Source organism: Pungitius pungitius, chromosome 4 (genome assembly GCF_949316345.1).
Source record: "Pungitius pungitius chromosome 4, fPunPun2.1, whole genome shotgun sequence".
Lineage (NCBI taxonomy): Eukaryota > Metazoa > Chordata > Actinopteri > Perciformes > Gasterosteidae > Pungitius > Pungitius pungitius.
Window position 1 is genome coordinate 8,716,175 of NC_084903.1, and position 10,429 is coordinate 8,726,603.

General features: G+C 44.1%; 1 protein-coding gene across 3 annotated transcripts; it reads right to left on the bottom strand.

Moving 5' to 3' along the window:
* Window positions 1-601: 601 nt before the first annotated feature.
* On the bottom strand, window positions 602-7,945 carry marchf7 (membrane-associated ring finger (C3HC4) 7). Of its 3 annotated transcripts, none has more exons than XM_037484826.2 (11): window positions 7,869-7,945; window positions 5,989-6,205; window positions 4,895-5,041; window positions 4,596-4,767; window positions 4,027-4,197; window positions 2,775-3,930; window positions 2,222-2,391; window positions 2,038-2,141; window positions 1,751-1,855; window positions 1,229-1,277; window positions 602-1,091 (listed from the first exon to the last, which is right to left on the bottom strand). In XM_037484826.2, exons 2-11 carry the CDS (start codon window positions 6,193-6,195, stop codon window positions 1,000-1,002), a joined length of 2,373 nt encoding a protein of 790 aa, XP_037340723.2. In that variant the 5' UTR covers window positions 6,196-6,205; window positions 7,869-7,945; the 3' UTR covers window positions 602-999. The 3 variants fall into 3 exon arrangements, with proteins under 3 accessions (XP_037340723.2, XP_037340732.2, XP_062417699.1); XM_037484835.2 differs by lacking the exon at window positions 7,869-7,945 and adding an exon at window positions 6,946-7,802; XM_062561715.1 differs by lacking the exons at window positions 1,229-1,277; window positions 7,869-7,945 and adding an exon at window positions 6,946-7,818.
* Between the last annotated feature and the right edge of the window lie 2,484 nt (window positions 7,946-10,429).

The following is a 10,429-nucleotide window of genomic DNA, read 5'->3' on the forward strand; positions in this document are numbered from 1 at the left end:
GGAGTCTGTCCACGACTTCTCGCAATCCACGCAACAAACTGCATGAGTATTGTGATGACTTGCACTCTTATCAACACCTTTTGACTTTTCTACTTCAGCAATAACGTTGCCGTCCAACTTGGAGTTTAGTCTAGTTGTCCTTTTTACAAGTTGGTCAGCTTTCCTCTGCATTCTACAGAGAGCTCTTATGGAGATATGAATGTGCCATTCAACGCCTCTTTTTACACAAGTTATGTTTGAAACGTTAACCGCACGGCTGTTCTTAAGAACCCTCACACGTCACAAGGAATATTCTTCATTCACTGATAGCAGATGCAACTGGTCAGGCTTAAGTGACCGTAGACTGCATAGTACGGCCCTGGCTCTCACTTGATAAATTACAATTAGCAGCATCTAAATTCACCAATGTGCACAAGGCTGTATGATACTTCAGGGTATCCCACCTTGTTTGGAGGCAGATTGATCAGATTGGGTTGCTTCACCGCTGAATACTTCCTGACAGAAACTCTCGCAGCAAACCAAGCTAGAAAAGCCTCCTTAACTAAACTGTGCACATACAGTACATGCAAATGATAAATAGCAGAAAGGACATGACAGAATAGGCAGTTTGCAATCAGTTTATTTCAAAAACACATTAAACTAGATTTGTACAAACAAAGCATTTCAAACAGATGAATGAGTGAAGTTCTTTCCATTCATCACCGTCAAGAACAAATTGATTGTTGTCCTACAGCATTTCAATTCTTGCCTTTCCATTTAAACATTAAAGCACTTGTGGTTTAAAAATACTTGCATCTTTTATTTAGTTATAATTGAATAAAGTGCACTCTCAAATACAGTAGTACCAACCAAAATATTTAGGCTCCAGTTCATTTCAGAGTTTGCACATCCCTGCCATTGCATTTGATGAACATGACTATGTTGCGATGCATGTGTGAACACTGGTGGAGCTAGCATATGGCATGGAGTGACCCACTTTTCTTTACCCTCCATCCACAATTAGTAGTCTTCTTCGAGATCGTCGTCCAGGTCGGAGAAGTCAATGGATGGTCTGTTGTCTTGTATCTCCTCGTCACTTTCCTCGTGGGGAACTACAACCCAGACATAGTAAGTCAAACTCTGCGGCCTTGCGAGAAATACAAGAATATGCTGCAGCTTTATACATGACAATTATAGCATGCTTGCAGCAGATCAAAAAGAATGGAAGAGATAGGGTTGAGAAACATACTTTCAAGATCGTCCATGTGTTCATGAAGAATGCTCACCAGGTTGAATAACTGGGTGAGAGGAGGAAGCAGTTTTTCCCTTTTCAAGATTTGTATGCGTGCACAGTACATTATTTAAACGTTTTCAAATTGTGGCAATCATTTCAAAATTCATTGTCAGTGGTTCAATGTGTAGGAAAGATGTGATAGAATATACGCCGACAGGCGCGTTTCTGCTGTTTGTTTGAAACTTAATGCTGACGTGTGTTTACAAGCTTGTGACCCTGTACATAAACATCCCTCAGCAAAACATGTTGCGTTGTGTTAATACTAAATGACATAGTAACTAGCATGGGGGGTGCTACTGATCTGTGTGCGTCAGGCTTGTTAAAGTAGAAAATGAAAATAAATTCTCTGGTGCCGCTACTGACTGAACACTCAAATGAAGCCTGACAGACCGACTCAGAAACGCCTTTTTCTGCCTATCATGTGTTCGGCTGATTTAGCAACATGGGGTGTGTGTGTGTGTGTGTGTGTACACTCACCCCGGCAGCATCGACTGCACCCAGTACATCGGAGAACCTCTGCTCACAGAAATGCAGCAGCACCACCAGATAAAGGCCGCTGCTGATGAACTCATTGTATTCCGACTGAGAAGAAAGAAGAAAACGCTTTAGTTGAATGGATTTTCTGGGTCGTGGCCCACTATTTATTTCCAAGTAATAGTCTCTCAACCGATTTTCACAAAAGTCTCATTTTTTTGCTTTTGATTACTTGAGACTTGCGTGCCGTTACGCTTACTATATCTATAGGAAGTAAAGCGGGGACTCACTTGCACGTGGGTCCTGTATAACTCCTGGATGTCAAAGTTGTCTATGTTCAACCGCAGTTTCTCCTTGCAGAGTTCACATGTTGTGATGGCCTCAAGGTTTGTGCCTGACAGAAAAGGTTGGGGGTTAGCACAAAGCGGACTCGCTTTGGTGTCAGCTGCAGCCTGAGTGAAGGTCAGCATTTACCAGAGCTGATTTTGGAGCGAAGCCACCTCTTGATGCAGTCCTGGTGGACGTACAGCAGGCTGCCCGTGCAGCGGCACGGCTGAATCAGGGGGTTGGAAGCAGATTCCCGCCCCATCTGGCAGATTCGGCACAGGTCGCCTTCTTCCTCGTCAGAATCCTCCAGCAGGAGTCTTCAGTGGGGAAAAGCATGGGGTTTACGGCCAAGTTTAATAGTACCTTGCTCTTATTCCATGTTGCATTAAAAAACATGCACCTAAATTACTTTACGTAGCAAAAAACTGAAATAATGAGGTCCTTTTTTGGGGCGTCCAGTAGTAATGTACTTTCAGTGCAAGGAGTCTGAAGCAAACGTCCATTTAGTAAAGATATAATTAAGGCAACAAAAAAAAGATGAAATGTATTTTATGACCAAATCTCCCTGCAACTTCAATATAATTCAATAATAAGTGCAAATACATTTATATTAAAGAGGCCTAACAAGAAAATAACAGTAAAAAGAGTTCATTATCATTTTCATGAAGACAAGAATAAATCTCATGTGGGAGCCAATCACCTCTCCTTGAGCTTGCGCAGCTTCTCCTGATCCGTACTGGAAACGGGTTTGTCCGCCCGGCTCTCAGCAGCACCCAGTGCACCCAGTGGACCCAGTGGACCCAGTGGACCCAAGACGCCGGCTCTGCCGCGTGGCGAAAATGCGGCTGAGGTGTCTTGGAGTTCAGGCAACGTCTCATCCTCCTCTCTGCGTGGACGACCCATGCCAAAGACCTCAAGACCAACAGCTCCTTCGGCTTCATCTTCTTCCTCCTCATCATCATCATCATCTTCCTGCGTAGCTTTATGCTCAAGGTCATCCCACCTTCTCAGGAAACGCTGCGGGCGGCCTTCTTCTGAGCCTTCGGCGGGCTGCGCGCTGTCGTCCCGAGTGTGTCTTCTGAGGCGAGAGAGGAGGGGAGGGCAGTGGCAACGGAGGGAGGAGGACAGCCAGGAGTAGCTGCCGCTTCCTCTTCTGCTGCCGTCGTTACTACTACTGCCGACGCCAGGCTCTCTCCACGATGGCGTGCTCTCCTCGGTCAGGCCGCCGCGGTAGCCCTCGTTGTTCTCCTTGATTGGCGCCAGGTCCGCTCTTCGACTCCCGCGGCCCCCCGAGGTCGCCTCGGTGCCGGACTCCACACCGGGGCCGTCGTCGCCGTCCAAGGACTCGCCGCCGGTTGACGGGCTGTCGTCGTCGAGGGAGCGCACGCTGGAAGACCCACTGGAAGAGTCTTGGCTGGAGCGCCGCGAGAAGAGGCGGGACAAAAGGCTTCGAGTGGAGCTGCGGCCCTCTAACTCTCGGCCTTCGGGCGCCGGTCTAGGCGGGAGAGCCGTCTCCGGTCTTGGCAGCGGCACGGCGTACCTGGAGGTGTGCGAGCCGTAAGAGGAAGCGATACTTGAGGAGGAGGAGGAGGAGGAGGAGGCGGCGACGTTCCTCGTCTGTCCCAGAGATGGGTGGGTGGTGGATGAACCGCTCAGGAAGCGGGATGCGCTCCTGTTGCTGTAGTCGCGCACGGGGGGAGAAAGGCAGTGGGAGGGGGGAGATGAGAGGTGGCGATTCAGGGAGCTTTCTCTGGCGGCGGAGGACGATGACAAAGAGGAAGAAAAGGAGGGATAGTAGGTGGACTCTTTAGGCCGAGCACCCTGTGCATAGGTTGAAGTCACCCTGTTGCTCTGATCTGAAACGAGGGAAGAGACAGGCAGTTGGTGAGAGATTGGCTTTAGACGCAACAATGCATCATGGGTAGGTAGCGTACGTCACAAAAGAGGCCTACACAAAGAGGAAGCAGATCCAGGAGTCCTGACCCTTCTTTCTCCCAAACCTGAGAGAATGGACTCGTTCTTCGTCTCCAGCTCTCTCCTCGCCGAAAGCGGATTTGAGGATGAAGACGACGGCCGCGAGAGTAAACGGCAGGAACAAGTGTCGCTCTGTTTTTCCCCCGTAACTGTTAAGAAAAAGTGTAGCCACGCGGTTAAGAGGTTTGCTTGTAATTATCAATAATCCTACAAGGGTTTTACAATTAATGGATTTCTAAGTAGCTGGTGCAACCTACAACTGGACTCAAGCGACTGCTCCAGACCTTCCAAAAAAATAATATTAAAAAGCCCACTTCTTCAAAAGTGGGTACTTTCTTTAACACCAAAATGAAATTCTTGCTGCACAGTGACCATTAATGGCAGCTATTAACTTCTGCTCAGAGGTTCCATTAAGAACTGTTACAATGGGTTTTGTTATTTAGATGTTGGTTTAAAACTGTTAGTGTAATGCAAGCCAGTGCTAATTAGCCTCCCACGTTTCCACAGCCTTGTCAACAACATCAACATCCATCGTGCTTTTGAGTACCTCTGCCACTCCTGAGCCCAGATGTGGAATAGGCGGATCCTGTACAGGAGCAGCTTGTGGTTCTCGAGTACAGTGCTCGGTTGCTGTACGACAGCTTGGCTCTTTTAGACTCGCCATCATCACTGACGTTCAACAGACCAGAGCGCATTCCCAACCTCCCCTCTGTATCAGTCTGGGAAAATAGAGAAAGAGGCAGAAATCAAATGACATTCTGAAAATATTTCTCTAATCTGAAGGTACATTTGACCACAGCTGCATTTTGCCTGCTACAGAAAGGTGACACTGTTCAGCTCCAGTACCAGTTTGCTCCTGCTGCTGAGAGACGACTCGGCCCACGGGCGATCATAAGCTCTGCTGGAGGACGTCAGGGAGGACGGCAACTTCCAGTTGCTAGAGCGACAGCCGGAACCGCCATAGTCTCTGGACGAGCTCAGGAGACGATAGCTCTTCAAAAAGGGAGCGAGGGTAAAAACCAGGAGCATCAGTTGGGGCAGATATGTAGTGAAACGATTGCACAAGCTTGAGTTGGTGTGTTTTGGGGAGAAACAACATAATTGTTTATTGCAAAACCGCCACAGGATGCCGTTGGTAGCCTGGAACGGTAGAACACCAAGTTCACACACGTTTGCCTTTCGTACACTTAGATTTGTCTCTCGACCATGTTGAGAATGATAAATTGGTGCTTACTGCAGAATACACAACCATTAAACCACGCTAAACGATCGGTTAACGTAGCCTGGACTCCTCTGGTACGAGCAGGAAGTGGACAGGGTCCATGCCAGCGGCAACACGATCTTTAGAGGCGGGCATTGGACGAGCAACAGGACTGAAATACACACAGCATGCGCCAAGGAATCTAGGCTGCCCTATAAAAAGACCTCTAAAGTGTCGGCTGTGGCACCACTGATATGCGTGGCTAGCAACTACACTATACGTGTGAAAGGGAACCCGTAACATTTACTTGAACAGCCCCTCTCTCTGGAATATACCAGAAAGAGCCTCAAGTGGAATAAAAACAAGCACAGTTATGATGTGAACTTAAGTGTTGGTTGTTATTGTGGAGCAAGACTGTGTTATCCAACACTGTCAGCATATGACCTTTGCATACCAGGCTAAGCTGGTTTTCATCTACAATAAAAGATAAACGCCAGAAAAACAAATGCTTCCTGATATGCATGAAATTTGAATCTAAAGTTAAACTAGAAGCCCCTTAGTCAGGACTCCAAGGCTACAACAGTAAACCAAGAGAGTGATGTGGCCCATCTGAATTAAATGCACTGCATGCAAATGTTTAGAAGGGGTCTGAAATGTGTGTTTGAAACAGTGCTATACTGGGATCATACCCATAGGCCCTTTCTGTACAATCGGCCAGAATGCTGCACAGTCTGCTTACCTGGGGGTCCAGCTCTGACTTGTAAGCCGATGACGCCCTTGGAAGGCGGTCGTTATTCAGCGTTGGAAAGCGGTCATTATTCAACGTGGTGTCCCTACTGTACAACCTGCTGGATCCCAGTGACGGCGACGAGACTGTTGGGCTGGATGTGTAGGACGTCCTTGAGCTGGCCAGACAGGAAGGAATCCTGCGAGACCTGGAGTCCATCACGGATTAACTGAAGATGAGAAATCGAAGAAATATGATTGCACAATAGCGGAAATGAGCCTGCAGCAACCTGTAAGACTGCTAGGAACTCAGAAAACCACCAAATGGCATAAAAAAAGGTTTGATCAGGCAGTGTGTGTGAGCAGGTCGGATTCATTGAGTGCACGTGGTCATTACTTGGTATCAAAGTCACAGTGCCCATCTTTGGGACTATGAACAGTCACATGAACACGACAGCTCGCGTTTACATTACATGTCATTTAACTGACGCTTTTATCGAAAGCGACTTACATTGCATTCATAAGACATGCATTACATTTTGCCTGGGGAGCGATTAGGGGTCTTGCTCAGGGACACTTCAACATGGCACATGGAGCAGCCGGTTCCCAGTGGACCACACTAATCCATGCGCCACCTAGATAATTTATAATTAAGCTGCATAACTAAATAGAGCACCTAATGCACAGTAAGGAAGAGTGTCATTTTTTTATTAATGTTTTTAAAGCAACCCATACTGTAAGTAAAGTATACAGGCACCAGAGGACCTGAAAAGAGGGGTTGAGAATGTCTCACATGGGGCGGGGTGGTACAGTATGAGTTACCTCCTGGTAGTGATATGGATCCATGGACATTAGTCACAGCACCTGTGGTCAAAGATAGCTCTGCAAACCGGCAGCCTATCAGGCCACAGTATAAGGCCAGATGATGAACTTTTATTATATAACTTTTATAAGTTATTAGTCTGTTTACGTTATGTTGTATCGGTTTCCGGAGTTTTTGGTGCAGCTTTCTACTGATGACGACGATGATGATGGAGGATGAGGCTGTAGTTTGTGGTGCGGTTGGATTGGATTCGCTCAAACAGAAAGGTGCTTCCACGTATGTTGTCCAATGCATTCAGGTTAACGAGGGCAAAACAATGCAACAGCATCAGGAACCCCAGCATTCAATCAACACGTCCAATTAAGGGAACATTTACGTTGTAATGATTAATTGCTGTGGTGTTCGTTCAAATTACCCACAAATGCTGGATCACGAGACCTGTGACTAACCTAGAAGTCATAGCAGATAGAAACCATAAAAGTAACGTTCATTTAATGTCTAGTTAACGTTAGTCATTGACTTTAAATTAGACCTCGGTAACTTCTTGAGTCGTTGATGCTAGTAAAAAATTACCCAACGTTGGATGTCTTCCACTTTAAAATGTTAAATTTGTTAGCTGCTCTGAATCCCGTCTCAATCAAACTACAAACAAAAGGTCGGTGCTAACGTTAGCATGTTAGCAAGCTAGCTAACCAGCTAACGTTAGACGAACATCAATACTCGAATACCTGTCAATTGCCCATTAACGTTAGCATTACACTTGCGTTCTTTATTGGCCGACTTGCACGTCATATGCAACTGTTACATAAACGGTTGTCGGCAGAACGGTTTGTGAAGTACAGCAGCCGACATCTCAGCCAAGGCTAGCTTCCAGCTAGCTGCTTAGCTTGTCATTTGTGCGCTGGCGTTAACAATTCCTGACATTTTACGTTTTACCGTATTGGGATCGCTGTAGTTACATTAAACGCCAGCAGAGGCTCGTTTCGGACAAACTGTTTCCAACACAAAGTGACGTTATTTTAAGTATTTACATTCTCAAAACAACGCGCTGCCGGAGTAAACATCCTTACCTTCGACTCAAGCCTGCTCGCTTTAGCACAACAGTAGCGGTGGATTCTGTGTTGACTGACACAGACGGTCATGTGACTCGCATTGACCCGGAGGGAGTGGTTTATAAGGCACCTTATTAGTGGCGGCTGGCCAATAGAGGGCAATGGGGCGTCGTCCCAATATCCAATATCTGTGTTTCTCAAATATGTAATGTATAAAGAGATATTTGTTATGTACTGATTTATATATATATATATATATATATAACAAGATTGACAAGATTGTTACATACTTTGACTGGAAAGTATTAATGTTTTTTTGATGCCTTGATTGTTTTGCATGGAATTAATCTGGGATGTTGTGCTGAAATTGATTTGAATGTCCTACCAAGAACATTTTCCACCAGCCACCACTTCTGCTTATGGTTCATTATCACCGTGCGTGTGATTCACTAATGTCTTTAATACATTTTTTTATGGAAGGGAAATATTTTAATGTTTTCCAAGAAAAATAGACATATTCATTATATTGATAAAAACTGAACCTCAGGCTTTGAATTTGACACCTCATAAAAATCACAGGCAATCCAAGACAAACAGCGTCTCCGTAAGGCTTGGATAAGATCACATTCTTGCTTAGAAATGTTGCCATCATCAACTACCCTGCTAATACATTTTTGCTTCGATTGTTATTTATTCTGTCTTTGTTCAAAGCAAGCTTTCAAAAGAAAACAATGGCCGACCAGATGCTTATCAAAGATTTTTTGTGTGCAATCCTAAAAAAGCCTCACTACTTAATGGCTTTAAGTTGAAGCCACTGTGCACTCAGAAGCAAATACGTGTTGCTTATTCCTAATCTTAAATTATTAGAAATAAATCAGTTACTGGTAATTTGTCAAAACAGGGTGAAGCTCTACTTTGTTTGCATGTCTTTAATGATAAACATTGCACTTTAGACTCCACACAATTAATTTGGCATCTAGTAACTAATTACAAAAATAGTCTGATGAAATAGGAAGCTTGCTAAACCTCACAACAGTTTATCAAATAAAAAACTTAATTCAATCCTGCTTAAATATCTGCGACAGTAATACAACTCAAATGTAATAAAATAAGAAAATTCTGAAAGGGATGTTTTTGCTTTATGAATGTTTGCTTAAGGAAAGTCATTGTACTTCCTGGTATGACTTACTCACATAATAGTTTCACATGATGTATATGATTACAGCCCATTTGCTAAATAAACCTCAAACTTGTTAACTTCCTTATGTGATGAGTAGCAAAGACAAACATTTTGAGAAAGGGATTCAAAAGGAATATAGTATTGTGTTATGAGAAGAGAGGTTGCATTGTTTCTTTTATCTGCCATTATTTTATTTGTTAAAATGTTGAGTAACTCCATTACATCTAAATTGGAGCAGTTTGAAATAGCAGTTGTTTGCTTGAAAGTTTAATATGATTGAAGTCATTTTCTTTCTTCTGCATATAATATCTTCGACACAGCACTCATGATGTGGACTAAACTGGGGCATGTGATGCATCTGATGTGCATCATGGCATTGTGACATTTTGAAAATGACTGCCCTAAGGGGGACGCTGGAAATTCAAGTCAAAATTAATAAGTGAAAAATGTGCCTTACAGCTACTTACATGTTTTTCAGCGCTGCTGAGCAAATGTCAAATAAATGTTTTTTTCTGAGTGGCATGAATACAGAAAACACTCCTAATAATTAGGCATCTCCTTCTGAAGACAAAGGATAGCAGAGTGATAACATCATCAGAGCTCAGCTTCATTATCGGGGTGGAGGCAGATTAAATGCAGGCTAAATAAGAATATATAAAAACCCTATTGTCTCCATTCTTATAAGAGGATAAGTGTGAACATATGCTTCAATAATTCAGGCAGCAAAAACAGCAAATTGCATCAATAATCTCACATACTGCATTTAAACTCGATTCAATAAGATGCACAGCCCATTCTTTAATACAAGTTGTGAATTTTAATCATTTATTTGTATCCTGCATGTGTTAACTGTTTTTTATATACGTTTTTTTTAAAGCCATTTCTGCCATTCTTGAACTGTTAGATATAGATGTCTGATGGATGGATAGAGGTAAGGATATGCCTGACATTCCAAACCAGGACAAGGTTTGTTTGTATATTTACTGTTGACGAAGATGCCCCTTGACTTCGAAATGATCAGAACGTGGGCCATCTTTAGCAAAAAATAAATAAAAGGTAGCACACCGACGCACGCACACACACGCGCGCCCTAAGAGTGCAATTCAAGCACGGTGCAATCTAGGGCTGACGTCATCAGAAAAGCAGAGAGAAGCGTGAACCACGGAGCGGCGCTGCAGCTCACGCTCCCCCCTCACCCGGTCACTTCATCGGAGGAGGCGATTGAGCTGCACTGTTATTTTCATGCCAGAACTTGGTGCTTGTTTTGTCGGGGATGCAATTAAAGCGAATTTCAACAGGTTTAATTAGATTGATTTGAATAATTGTTTTGGAAAGGCCTGTCAGATCCCGTCATCACAGTAAATCCGTGATTATTCCATGTGTACACTTTAACTCGCAT

Coding starts and splice junctions, on each gene's coding strand:
- marchf7 (XM_037484826.2), bottom strand. CDS start 6,195: ATGGACTCCAGGTCTCGCAGGATTCCTTCCTGTCTGGCCAGCTCAAGG. Junction 2,142..2,221: donor TCGCTCCAAAATCAGCTCTG/GTAAATGCTGAC, acceptor CTTTTCTGTCAG/GCACAAACCTTGAGGCCATC. Junction 1,856..2,037: donor TATACAGGACCCACGTGCAA/GTGAGTCCCCGC, acceptor CTTTCTTCTCAG/TCGGAATACAATGAGTTCAT.